Genomic DNA, 13,896 nt, shown 5'->3' with positions numbered 1-13,896 from the left:
GGGAGAAGAGACTCCTTTCATCCATTCATCTACCTTTTTCATCCATTCAGTTGGCTCCTTGAGGGCAGTTTGTCATCTCTTTTTATATCCCTGGTGCGTAACGCCACACCTAGCACACAGTAGGTGCTGAATAAATACTTATTGATTTATTGATTAACTGTACCTTCTCCCCTTAATGCCTATAAAATATCAACTGTTTAGAAATTTCTTCTTGAGATTAAAAAATGGCTTTGATGCCTAGGTAAATGGAGTTTTATTTATTGTCTCAGAGTTTAAAAACCAATATGGGGGCAGCTGGATGGCTCAGTGGATTGAGAGCCCAGCCTAGAGACAGGAGGTCCTGGGTTCAAATGTGACCTTAGAACAGTGATTCCCAAAGTGGGTGCCACCGCCCCCTGGTGGGTGCTGCAGGGATCCAGGGAGCGATGATGGCCACAGGTGCATTTATCTTTCTTATTAATTGCTATTCACATTTAAAAAAATTAATTTCCAGGGGGCTAAGTAATATTTTTTCTGGAAAGGGGGCTGTAGGCCAAAAAAGCTTGGGAACCCCTGCCTTAGAAACTCCCTATCTGTGTACCCTTGGGCCAGTCACTTGATCCCCATTGCTCAGCCCTTACTCTTCTTCTGCTGTGGAACCAACACACAGGATTGATTCTAGGATGGAGGGAAGTGCTAGAAACAAACAACCAACCCCCCAACCAGGGTAAGAGTAGGAAAGCGAAATATAGCCTCAGAGAGCCAGAAGTTGGGGTTCAGTGCATTTGACATAATGAGTTCATGCTGGTAGGCTGGCACAGCTGTGTTCCTGGCCACTAACACCCACTTTCTTCATTAAAACCCTCCATCCTTTTATGAAACACCAAGAACCCCACGAGTTCCCCGGCTTTAGGAAGAAGAAGATGACTGACCCCAGAAACCTTGTCCCATGCGGCGACATGCTGGGCATCAAGGTGGGGCTTCCTGCAGCAGCCTGGCATCGGGGTAGGGCCTCCTGCAGCAGCCTGGCATTGGGGTGGGGCTTCCTGCAGCAGCCTGGCATTGGGGTGGGGCTTCCTTGGCTGTTGCCCTTGGGCACGCCAGGCCTCTGGACGGAGTTCGTCAGCTTCTTCACTGCCTCCCTCTTGAAGCCCTCCCAGGGCTCTCTTCACATGTGGAGGCAGCCTCAGGCACCTTCTCGGGCAGGCTGTCCCGGCCATTTGGGGTGCTCTCTCGCTCTCTCGCTCTCTCACTCTCTTCCTCAGCGGCTGCCGCTTCGCGCCGGAGCCTTCTCCAGATGGTTGCCCGGGAAGCTGAGCGGCGGCAGGGCTCAGGCTCGCCCTTTGGTCCTCCCTCTGACTTCTCGGGGCCTGGTGTGGAAGATGAGCCGCCGGCGTGTCTGGCCTTCTCTCCCAAGGTGCCTTCTCTGTGCCGGGGTGCAGAGAGCCGGGGCAGGCCCCACCCTGTCCGAACCCCAAGTCTGATCCCCACAGATGGAAGAAGAGCCGCTGAATTTTACATCATTATAAAGTCTTACTAAATTTGTCAACTCATTTATTTAATTATGGAGAATCTTTTTTTTAGGAAGAGTCTTCTTATTTAAAAGTTACCTTAAAAAGAATACTTTTACCTTCTGTCTTAAAGCTGATAGTATCGCTTCCAAGGCAGAAGAGCATAGAGGCTCCTGGGGGGAAGTAATTAGCCAGGCTCACTCAGCCAGAAAGTTCAGAGGCCAGATTTGAACCCAGAACCTCTTGTCTCCAGACCTGACAGGCTAGCCACTGGGCTGCCTAGCTGTCCCAAATAGTTGCCTTTTCAGAGGAAACTATTGTTTGGTTACTAGTGAAGGTCCCACAAACTAATCTTATTTTCAGTCCTCTTATACTGAATGCCAGCGTGTCTCTTCTTTTGTTTGGTTTAGGCGATCGTTTAGTTTTCTTGGGATTTCATAACACTTGACCTAGTACTAATGATGTTCTGGAATATATTAGAGACATTTAAAATGACAAGATTGCTATTTTAAAGAATGTAGGATCTGCTTAGATTGTAGGATTATTTTCTATAGTAGGAACCCTTCATGGATATTTTAAAGAATAAATTATATGGTAAACCAGAAACTTAGGTAGAATTCTACTACAAGCAGAGTAAATATGTTAGATAATCTTTTCAGTTGTCCTTGTAATAAAAAAAATGATTAGAAACTTAAAAACCATCAAAGTCAAATAATCAAATAAAATAATACATAAAACTCTTACCCTTGAACAAAGTAGAGCCAAATGAATTGAAAACCAATATTCCCCCAAAATCAATGCCAATTCCATCAAAAGTTCCATTATCTTTGACTCATTTTCTTTTTTAAAAATATAGTTGTCTGGTGCGGTTCTTGTTATACTAATTTCACTTTGCATCATTTCATAAAGGTCTTCACATATTTCCATTTAATATTTATATGTTTTTATGCTACCATCATCTTTCATTACATAAACATACCATAATTTACTCATTTTCCTATTATTTGTATGTATGATTATGTGTATAGATGCTTTGTATTTTTTTCTTGTTACAAATTAAGTACCTATGAATATTTTTTGTACAAGTAGGGACTTTTCCCCTTTATTGTAATTTTAGGAATGTCCTAAGACCATGAATTTCAGGGCCAAAAGACATGAGCTTTTTTGTCACTTGTGTTGAATATTGTTCTAGTGCCGTGTTGTTGAACCTATGGCACGTGTGCCGGAGGGAGCTGCTCCCCGCCCTGTCTCTACCCCACCTGAGGACTTTTCTCACATGACCCGCCCCTCTGCCCTCTAGCCCAATAGGAGCACTTCCTCCCTCCCCCATCTGGGTAACAGGCAGCTCCCATGCGGTGTGAGGGAGCCCTTTGGGCACTCGGTCTCTAAAAGGTTTGCCATCACTGCCCTAGTGCTTTCTGAAACATCGGTATTAGTCTCCAGGCCCACCAAAAATGTCACGGTCAAATTTGTTTTCCCCACCAACACTGGCTTTTAGAATTTTTAGAAAATTGAGAATTTTTTTTTCTATTTTTACCATTCTGATGGATGTAAACTGTGGGTTAGGGTTGCTTGCTTTGTATTCCTCTGATTATTGGAAAATCCAAGAATCTGTTCTTATGGTTAACAGTTTCTTCTTTCATAAATAGCCTATTCTTGTACTTTGACCATTACTCTATTGCAGAATGTGTATTATTATTTTTAGAAAAAATGTAAAATTAGCCGATCAGCAAGCAGCTTTTAAATGCCTACACTGTCCTCACTTCTGCTACATGAACACCAAGAATAATAGCAGTTCTTTATAGATTTTGGTGTCAGACAATTATCTGTTATGTTTATTCAGATATTTTCCCCGATAGCTTTCCTTTTCATTTATGTCTTATGTTATATACATTTTTTTGTTCTTTGTAAACTCATTGGTTTTATCTTAAAACTTCCATTTGATTGATTATAATTTTCTTTCTTTCATAATCAATAATCATAATCAAGGCAAGTATATTATATTTCTTTTTCTTTTAGTTTAAAATGAAAAAAATTAAACAAAATTTTCATTCACTTTTCCAGTTATCATTTATGGTGTTATATGGTATGAGAAATAAGTCCAAATTACTATTTTCTTGGCTATGTGGCTATCCAAAAATTATTTTTGACTAGTAATTTTTTAAACATGATTTTTATAAAAAACTAACATGGTACACATTGGTACTATAAAGACAGGGTAATAGCTCAGAATTTAGGTCTAGAGCACTGATGGGCAAACTATGGCCCCCTGAAATGCTCTATCCAGCCACACGACTTTATTCCTAACCTGATGAATACAATGAGTAGGATACAATACAATGAAATTTCCAGAGAGTTGCCTCAGAAACAGACTGACAACTGTTGTGAGGAAGATTAATTTAGTATTAGTGTTGGACCTAGCAGGAAGGGCTGGAGGATTCCAAGATGGAATGAAGGAGCAGGAAGTGGTCTTGTGCTCTGAGAGAGACTCCATTAGTGGTTGGACATAACTGTTGCTAACCCTGGGAGATCTCAGAGTTAGGGAAAAACTGCATCCAGATTCCCTGGGATCCTGGGAGGTGGAGGCTTTCAGCAGTGGACAACAGACCTGCACAGCAGCACCAAGTGGGGAAGTGGTTTGTTCCTCACAACACAGATGAGCATTTCCTTTCCTTTGGCCCCCTCTTTAAAAAGGTTGCCCATTACTGCTCTAGAAGGTTTTTATGAGCATTACTTTATTTTGAAACCAGTGGATCTAATAATGATCTTTTCCCACAACTCCTAATGTTTTTCTCTATCCACTTTTTAGAATCAATTTTTTAAAGTGGTTTGATCCCATTCCAAGAAATAGTTTATTGTTACTTTGATTGGTCCTGTGTAACATCTGTCAACTTGCTCGAGAAGTCTTGGCCTTTTCACTCTATTCCCTTGACCTTACCATGAGCCTGCGACTACCAGACTTGAGGTCCTTAAACACTAGCTGTGTGACCCAAGGAAGGTCATTAGATTTTTCTGTGCCTCAGTTTCCTCCTCTGTAAAAGCAGGGGATTGGTCTCGATGGCCTCCAGTATCCCTTTTGTTCTTTATGACCCCATGAGGCCTTGGGTTTTTAGGATCAGTAGGACAAAATGTCTTTAAGTAGAGCCAATGAAGGAGACGCTAAGCCCTAATCATTCCAATAAGTGCCTTCATTTTATTTTTCGGTTCTGATTTTTACCTTAAACAATTTAGTGTAAATAATATTTGCATAGTGAACATAACACTGATTAAAACCTTGGTAGAAACATCTTTGTTACCTTAAAAAATTAACTTTCATTTTTCTGTTGACTTTCATTAAATATGAATTAATTTTTGTTGGCAGGGAATTTTAAGCCTTGAATATTGTGTGGGCATCATTGGTGGAAAACCTAAGCAGTCCTATTACTTTGCTGGATTTCAAGGTTAGTGATTTAATAAGATGATGTTTCTTCACAATTTTCTTTAAAAACCGAGGAAGTTAATATGGGATCACTTGGAAACAAGATGATTAAAATAGCAAAATGAGTGCCTTATTAATTCATCAGCTCCACTCAAGCCCACTCATTTGTCATTTGCCCCACAAAGTAATTGGATTCTGTAAAATGTATGTTTAATTTCAGTTGTTGCATAAACAAGACAAAATTTATGGTTTCCCAAAACTTTAGAAGCCGTTGCTGTTACAGTCTGGCAGTTGTTATTTACAGATTTACTTTTTAGCAGTTCTTAGCGGTGCTGCTTGATGTTAAAATGACAAGCAATACGGTCTTCCTGTCAGGATAACGTAGCACAATGCATTTTTCATATGCAAACTCTAGAATATAATTGTGTGTTTGTAAAAGTAATTTTATCACCCCAAATTAAATGACAGTCTCATCACTTTATAAAAATTCTGCTTATACAAGCATATTTGATTATGCAGAAGTTAATCTGTCCTGTGAAAACCTATGTTTCAGTCAATGAATATCAGTCTGGCGAGCTGGTACTCGGAGGAGGTTTTAAAAAAAAAAAACTGTTCTACATAGAAATTGGATTGTAAGCAGCGTAATAATAAGGTGTTTTTTGAATTACTTGTCTTCTGTTTTGTCCTTGTAGATGACAGTTTGATATACATGGACCCTCATTACTGCCAGTCTTTTGTAGATGTCAGCATAAAGGATTTCCCTCTTGAGGTACTCGGGATAAAGAGTTGGTCCTGTTTTCCTTCCATATGAATCAAATGCTAATTATTTAGAGATGTTCTAGGGAGAGCTGCTTTTACGGTGTTAGGGTTACGTGTTGTTCATCAATGTTTTACTCCTTGTAAAGCCACAACAAACAAAAATGGCCAAAGGTTAAATGCTTGATGCAGAGTTTTAATTTATGATATACTTAAGACTTCATTTATCTCTGTCTCTCTCTTGTGGATACCAGAACCTCCCTGCTCCCCCTGCCTCCCCCCAACCCCCTAATATAAATGATCACGACTCCAAGTAATTTTCTTGAAAAGACAGCTGGGTTGGACCCAAGACCTTAAAGTGTTAAGCATATTTAAAAAAAAGGAAAAAGGGAAAACATTAAGAGAGCAAAAGTGGGGGAAGGTCAGGCATGATAGATGGAGGGGAGGAAAATATATTTTGTTAAGTAACAGGCATGTTGGTGTAATTAGTTTTAAGTAGAATATATTAATTATAATTCAACTTCTTTTGAAAGAAATTTTTTAAGTTTTAAAATCTCTGCCCTGGTTGTTTGTTCTAGCCTCAGGTTCTTCGTCTTTTGTGTATACAAACTCCTTTGGCAGGCAATCTGGGCCTTTGGGGACCCTTTCGTGGAGTAATATCTTTAAATGCATAAAATGAAATTCATAAGAACATAAAGGAAACCAGTTCTATTGACATAGTTATGCAAATATTTTAAAAGCAAGTTTGTGTCGTCCAAGTTCAAAATTGCTGCTTTCCAGTATTTTTTTATGCCTCTATTATTCTGTTTAGCACCATAAATTAGAAATTGGGGAATGCATATAAATGAGACACATGGTTATCATTATCTTTAGAGTTACTTCTAAAACAAGTTTTGAAAAAAATATTAAATAAATTTTATTGATTTTACCCAATATCTTTCTCCCTCTCTCCTCCTAGAGAGCTAGCCCACTCAACAAATAATGTTTTCAAAGAAAAAGAGTAGAACCCCCCCCCCCCCAACAAAACAGATCATTCTGAAAATGTGTGCAGTGCCCCACAGCCTCAGCAGAGGGATGGAATGGTGGTGTCTTCAGATCTTTTTCCCAGCTAGGCTTGTTCATGGGAATTTTCCATCATTCTTTTTGGACTGTTGCATTTACATTGTTTTTTTTGTTTTTAAATAAAAACCCTCACCTTCTGTCTTAGAGTCAATACTATGTACTGGCTCCAAGGCAGAAGAGTGGTAAGGGTAGGCAATGGGGGTCAAATGACTTGCCCAGGGTCACACAGCTAAGAAGTAACTGAGGCCAGATTTGAACCCAGGACCTCCTGTCTCTAGGCCTGACTCAATCATCTGAGCTGCCCCCTGCATTTACATTGCTGAAGTCATTGTCTATACTTTCTCTTGGCCCTAGCAGGTTTTTTCTTCTTAATTCTTTTTTACCATGATATCTGAATGGATCAGTAAATTTCAAAGGTCTGACATGAAGCTGGAAAAGGCATATTCAGTATTTCTTATCTTACAGTACTTCTGGCTAATAACGACACTTGGTGCTATTGTGCTTGGCTGTGTCAAGCTTTCCAGGGTCATTTTTTTCACTTTCAAAAATATATTTTATTTTTTTAAAACTTTATTTTCACTTTTCAAAGGTGCCACCTTACCAGAACTGTCTCTTGTGATAAAGAAGTGAAACAAATACACATATTAATCATGTCTGACACCGTCTGCCTACTTATACATCTGTGGTCCGCTTTTTCTGCAGAGAATTGCATCATCATTTCCCTGGCAGCCAGCCTGGTCATTCTATTGATTTAACTTTTGATGTCTTTTAGGGTTGTGTCCTTTTTTCCTTAATTTTTTTTCAATCAACAAAAATTACCTTTTCTACTTCCTCTCTCATATTCTCTCCCCAGACTGAGAAGGAAAGAACTCCCCCCCCTCCTGCCCCTCCAGCGATTCCTTTTATAAACTTATTATCAGACAAAATGAGTTCTTATGCTCACTGTCCAAAAACGGAGGTCTTGGTCTTCACTCTGAGTGTGTCAGCTCTCTATCAAGAAGATATTCCATCCTTCCTCTCCTCGTATTTCATCATGATACCTTTGGAGTCATGACCGATCCTTCCATGAATCATATTTCAAAGTTTTAAACAGTTGCTCATCTTTACAGGGTCATGTATAAGTTGTTCTCCTGGTTCTACTTACCTCCCTGTCGTTTATCAGTTCATTCAAGTCTTTTCAGGCTTCTCTGAAACCATCTCTTTGGTCAGTTCTTACAGTGTAATATCCCATCACATTTATACTCTTACTACGTGTTCGGCTGTTCCCAAACTGATGGGTACCCCCTCAGTTTTCATTTTTTTTTCTACCACAGAAAAGAACTGCTTACACGTCCTTAGATTTGATTTCCGAAGGACTGCTCCCTCCTTCAGTCTCCTCATCCTCACTCCTTCTTTTCTCCTTCCCTTTCTCACTCTCTCTTGAGTGAAATATAGTTCTTCTGTACCCAACTCTAAGCATCTCTGTGCATTTGGGTAGTTTTCCTTTCTTTACTCATTCAGAGGGTTCCAGGATCACCAATCCCTGAACCGTCCTCCTTGGCGGTATAGAATTCTAATTGTATCCTCTGATGGTGAGATTCTTTTCCCGCCCTCTCACTACGGCCAGCGTGCTTTCCCCTCTGCTCCTGCCCTTCATTTAGACCATCATCACACGGCCGTGGCCGGCCGTCAGCGGGCACGCGGGTGTCCTCGTGTGGGCCTCTGGGATTGCCTGCTTCGGTGCAGCTTCCTTTGTCTCGATGCCTGTGCTTGTCCGGAGAAGTTTCTCTGCCGCTCTGATCCGTTCATTAGGAATGTTTGGAAATCTTCTTTTTCACTAAAGGTCCATTTTTTCTCGAAGGACTCTACTCATTTTTCCTGGGGAAGTTATTCTTCCTTGTAAGCCCCCCGGAACACGATCACCAAAATGTAGCCCTCGCAGATGAAAGAAGTGTCTGAGACTCCCACCCCCAGGCCCGGCTCGTTATCCGCGGAGCCCCTCGATGCCCTCAGTGATCATTTTTGTGACCTTTCTGGCTCTGAGGTGGTTCGGTCAGTTCAGTCAGGTCCGACTCTTCGTGACCCCGTGGACCATACTGTCCGTGGCCTTTTCTGGGCAGAGACTCAAGTTGTGCAGCCATTTCCTTCTCTGGCGAAGGCAGACAAGGCAAACAAGTTAAGTGATCGACTCGGGGTCACACAGCTAGTACGACGTGTCTGAGGCTGGATTCGGACTCGGGTCTTCCTGACTCCTGGCCCAGCACCTTGCTGTCTCCTTTGGGCTTTGGCTGGATTATAAAGTCTATAAGATAGTATCTCACCAGAACTTGGGGAAAGAGTCTGAGGAGCAACTTTTTTTTTTTTTTTTTTTGATGGAGGAGATTGAAATAATTTATTTCTAAAGTTGAAGAATTTCTGAATCCTTTTTTTTATTCTAAATGTGTTTGAATCTAATTAGGTTCACAACTAGAAAGGTAGCTTTACATTTTCCAGCCTTTTTTAATCCTGTGACGGTGCCTTTGCTGTGGATGACAGCAGGGAGGCCGGGTGTGTTTTGTCCCTTTGGGTGCATACAGGTTGCTGTGAGAGCGGCCCTCTGCCCCCAGCTCTCCTTCTCGGCCAGGCCGTCCTGAAGCAGGCCTGGGGACGGGCCCTTCCTCCGTGTTCCTCAGCAGGGAAAAGCCGGTTCCCAGGATCGTCACAAGCGAGCCGGGCGGTGCCAGGCGGGGGGCCAGGAGAGGCGGTCACGGGGGACCCAGGTGCTGGCCTCCCCTCATGGGTGGCAGCCCCTGAGTGCCGGCTCTGCTCTGAAGGAGGAGGAGCAGGTGTGCCACGTTTCCCTCCTCCAGCTGGGCGTGCTGGCCCTGGGGCACTCCCTGCCTGGCTCCCTGGGCCTCCAGCCGGAGAGCCGTCCTTCCCCCACGCCTCTCGTGGGGTTCTTGGGAGCCTGCAGGTGCCGTGTCGGGGGGAGTCGCGCTCCTGCCCAGATGCCGGCGCGCCGGAGAATCCAAGGGCGGCTTTTCTGGGGCCCAGAAAGTTCTGTCCGAGGCAGCGCTGACAGAGCCGAGAAAAGCCTGTTTCAGTGCGAGTGACCGCAGAAAAAGGACCAGAAATCCGCGGGAGCTCTTCAGTCCAGGCCCCTTTTCATTCTCATTATAGAACAAGAGCAACACAGGAGGGCGACGTCGGAAGTCAAAAAGCCGCTCCTTGGGTGGGGGGGGGGTAACGCCAGAATTGGACAGGCTGGAACTTCCCGGCACCCGGGCTGCGGGTCCGCATGAGCGCGGGGCGGCGCTCCCGGTGGCCGAGGGGGCGATGCTGGGGACGGACTTCGCCTCTGAGGTCACCCTGGGTCGCTCCCTCGGACGGCAGCCTCGCAGCCTCACTGGGACCAATGCCAGGGCGATCCTGTGCTGAGGCCGCGCCGCCCCGCGTTTGTGCCGTCATTTTAGTCGTCCGCCAGCCGCGGAGAACCTTCTCGTGTTTCCTCCCTGTGGGACAGGAGCGAGGCTAGAGCAGACCCAGGAGTCCTGGGCGCCCTGATCTTTGGATTAGAATCCGGCTGGTGGAGGCTCCAGACAGCTTCTCCCCCGCCGGCGTGGCTCCGGCACCCGCTGAAGGAAGGCTCCGGGGTCTTGTTGGTACGGAACCACCCCAGCGGGCAGCTCTTTGGGAGTCCTGAGGGGGGTTTCTTGGCACAGATACCGGAGCCGTTGGCTGTTTCCTTCTCCAGCTCATTTGACAGATGAGGAAACTGAGGCAAACAGGGTGAAGTGACTCACCCAGGGCCATGCAGCTAGGAAGTGTCTGAGGCCAGATTTGAACTCGGGGAGAGGAGCCTGTCTGACTCCAGGCCCGGCACCCCCTGCACGGCACCTGCTAGTTGCCCACTTGATTGGAGCGACAAAGACCCAACCAAAGACATTCCGCCTTCAGGGATCAGTCATTCCAACTGAGTCCAAGAAAGCCTGAAGGAGGCGGCTGTGGGCACCAGCAGGGGGAGGTCCGAGAGGCTTTTAGTGGGCAGCGGCACAGGTCGATGAAGGAGGGGACTCCGGGGAGTCTGTTCATCTGGAGGGCGGCCATCTTTCTGTCCAGCCGACTGCCTACCGTCCATCCGTCCATCTCTTTCTGTCATCGGATGTTTTCAGGCACGTCCTGCTCTTTGTGACCCCGTTGGGCGTTTTCTGGGCACAGACACAAGTGGTTGGCCATTTCCTTCTCCAGCTCATTTGACAGATGAGGAAACGGAGGCCAGCAGGATGCAGGGACTTGCCCAGGGTCACCCAGCTCTATGTGAGGCCACATTGGAACTCTGAAAGATGAATCTGGCGCTCTAGCCTGGCACTATCCACTGGGCTACCCGACTGTATGGCATGTAGATAGGATGAAACAGGAGCCTGAAACAGGGCTGCAGGTGGCTTGGGCAGGACTGAGGGCCGTCTGGGCACCTTCCTTGGGCTGGGCCCTGGCCGTTTTGCCTGGCTCTGTTCACATAAGCTGCTTTTGAATGAAAATGGAGATCTTTTCCCCAAGACCTGATCTCTTGACTCTCCCTCCTTGAAGCCTGCCTTGATTCCCTCTGCTAAAAGCTCTTTCTCCCTTTCCAAAATGAGTCTTCTCTGGTGATAGTCAGTCTGCTACCCCAGATCACGCCTCCATGGGCCTAGCAGAGGGCAAGGAGCAATGTCTGGCAGGGATTTGGCATGAGGAGGAAACCCCTCCACCATGCAGGGGGGCCCTGCTCTGTAGAATCCTGCCAAATGACCTGGACGAACCGAGGAGTTCAGTGACTTGCCCAGAGTCACACAGCCAATATGGATCAGAAGCAGAACTCAAACCTACCCCTTCCTGGCCCTCTTCTGACCATGCAAGGTTGCTTCTTAGGCAGCCGGTTGATAGGAAAGTGAATTTAAAGTGAAGATTCCTTATTCCTGTCTCTCAGATGAGCTGCTAAAGAGCTCTCTGGGGCTCGCTGTAGGGAGAGCAAGATCCGGCCTGTGTAATAAGAAATTCCAGACGTGGCATGTCTTAGAGGCGGCGATGCTGTAGCTGAATGGGGACGCCTCCTTTCTAAGTCCAGAGTCTTCCTGGAAAGACCGGCTTTTGGAGGACTTTACAGACAAGAAAGATGGGCCCTGCTGGACCAACTCCGCTGAGGAGAGCCAGGCTGGCGGTTCTGCCCAGAGGCCACCTCAGGGAGGCCTCCAGGACTCCTGGGCATGTCTCAGTGGCTGACCGCCTCAGGAGGCCTCCTGCCCCCCAGGACTCCTCCCTCCTGCCCCCCAGGACTCCTCGGCATGTCTCTGTGGCTGCCATTCAACAAGGCCTGAGATCAAGGTCTGACCAAAAGGCAGAAAACATTTCGTCCAAGAAAGCAGTTTGTATTTGTCCATTTGTGAGCTTGGGACAAGCTGGCCTCGGGGCAGCTCCAGCCTCCCCTGGACGGTGGCTGTCTAAGAACAAGGCTGTCACGTAGGCCTCATGGAGCCTGTGGTCTTGTTGCCCTTTGAGTTGACTGGCTTAAAGAGAGCCCACATTAGTTATTTGAAAGAAAAAAAAATTTTTAAACCCTGATCTTCCATCTTATAATTAATGCTGTATTTTGGCTTCAAGGCAGAAAAGTGGTAAGGGCTAGGCCATGGGGGTCAAGTGACTTTCCCAGGGTCACACAGCTGGGAAGTGTCTGAGGCCAGATTTGAACCCAGGACCTCCCATCTTTAGGTCTGACTCTCCATCTACTGAACCATCCAGCTACCCCCCAGGTTAGTTATTCACCAGATTAATTCTTTGGTGAAGGGAAATTAGTTGGATATTTTCAGGGAAAGTTATCCATATATTAAAGTTCACCATTTGGAAGGATTTCAGATAAGATGGAGTAGAGAGAGAATGTGAGGGGAAGAGTTGGCACTGAAATCAGGAGAGTCCCGAGTTCGGATTTCGGCTCTGACCCGGGCCCATCCCTTCCCCTTGCGGAGGCCGCGCCTCTCCTGCGGGCTAGAGCTCTGCTTGCACCCCTGCCCTGGGGCGCCGGAAGCCAAGTGCTCCTGGAACCCTCTGGGGCTCGGCAGCCCTGGGAACGCTTGGCTCCCCGGCCGGGCGAGGCTTTCCCATCCTCCGGGTGCCAGGATGGAGTTGGAGCCGCTCTGGCCCGGCGCCTCTCCAGAGAGCCCAGGCGATGTCCGTGGGATGCTTGGGAAAGGCGACGTGGCCTTCGGCCCTGCGGGGCAGAGACACGGGCAGCAGACGGGGAGGCCTCCTGTCCTCCCTGCAGGGCTCTGGGCCCAGGGAGGGCCTCGGCCTCGGGCCTCGGTCCAGGCAGGGGACTGACCTCCCTGGGAGCCAGGAGGGCACGTCAGTGAAGGAGGCTTGTGTTGGATGGCGGCCTGCAGGTTTGACTGACTGGGGCTGCGTCCCAGCACCGCCTCCGGGGATGAGATGGGCCTCGTCTTAGCCGGCGCCATCCGCCTCGGACCAGGCCTGGAGGTTTAAGTCCGGGCCATCCCCTGAGTGGTGGTGTGGCTTCAGCCGCTGAGCTCACCACCTGCCCCAGGACTTGGGGCCTGTCCTAGGCGGGGGGCCTCTGCCAGCTCCACTTCTCGGGCAGATGTGACTGAACGCACCCAGCATTTACGGAGGGCCTCAGCCTTGGGACTTGGAGGGGGAAGCTGGAAGGGAGGAGGGGGAGAGGAGGAAGAGGAAGGCCTCCCAGGCACTGGGGAGACGGAGCTGGCGTCAGAGGCCCTGAGGAATGGCAGACTTTGGGGGCCGCTATTTCCCTTCCTCTGCAAGGCGACACTAAGAATGAATGTGGGGACTGGAATCTGCATTCCGTGCTAGCTCGGTAGCTCCGTGCTTTGGAGATAGTGGGAGGCTCCTAGGATAGGTTCAGAAACGTTTTGGGGGTTCAAGTCTGGCCAGGCCAACTAACCCTCCTAAATGATGCTTCTCATACAAAGAAAATACTTTGCTTTCTTCTAAAAGAGGGTTTTTTCCCCCCATTGCAGTCATTTCATTGTCCTTCTCCAAAAAAGATGTCGTTCCGGAAAATGGACCCCAGTTGCACCGTAGGATTTTACTGTAGAAACATCCAGGACTTTGAGCGGGCCTCTGAAGAGATCACCAAGGTAACCGTTAACATTTGTTGTCCTTGTCCTTCCTGTTTGAAATGCTGCCGCCCCATCTTTGAAG

At 46.7% G+C, this 13,896-nt stretch overlaps 1 protein-coding gene across 1 annotated transcript in view; it reads left to right on the top strand.

Moving 5' to 3' along the window:
* The window catches only part of ATG4C (autophagy related 4C cysteine peptidase), a 45,210-nt gene that overhangs the window by 19,675 nt on the left and 11,639 nt on the right, over positions 1–13,896 (top strand). The window contains exons 7-9 of the mRNA XM_044676723.1: positions 4,852–4,930; positions 5,601–5,677; positions 13,713–13,832. Of these exons, the coding sequence (XP_044532658.1) occupies positions 4,852–4,930; positions 5,601–5,677; positions 13,713–13,832 (276 nt within the window). The remainder of the gene's footprint in view (positions 1–4,851; positions 4,931–5,600; positions 5,678–13,712; positions 13,833–13,896) is intronic.

The sequence above is a fragment of the Gracilinanus agilis genome, chromosome 4 (genome assembly GCF_016433145.1).
Source record: "Gracilinanus agilis isolate LMUSP501 chromosome 4, AgileGrace, whole genome shotgun sequence".
In the NCBI taxonomy this organism is placed as follows: domain Eukaryota; kingdom Metazoa; phylum Chordata; class Mammalia; order Didelphimorphia; family Didelphidae; genus Gracilinanus; species Gracilinanus agilis.
This window is presented reverse-complemented; position numbering and strand designations above follow the sequence as displayed.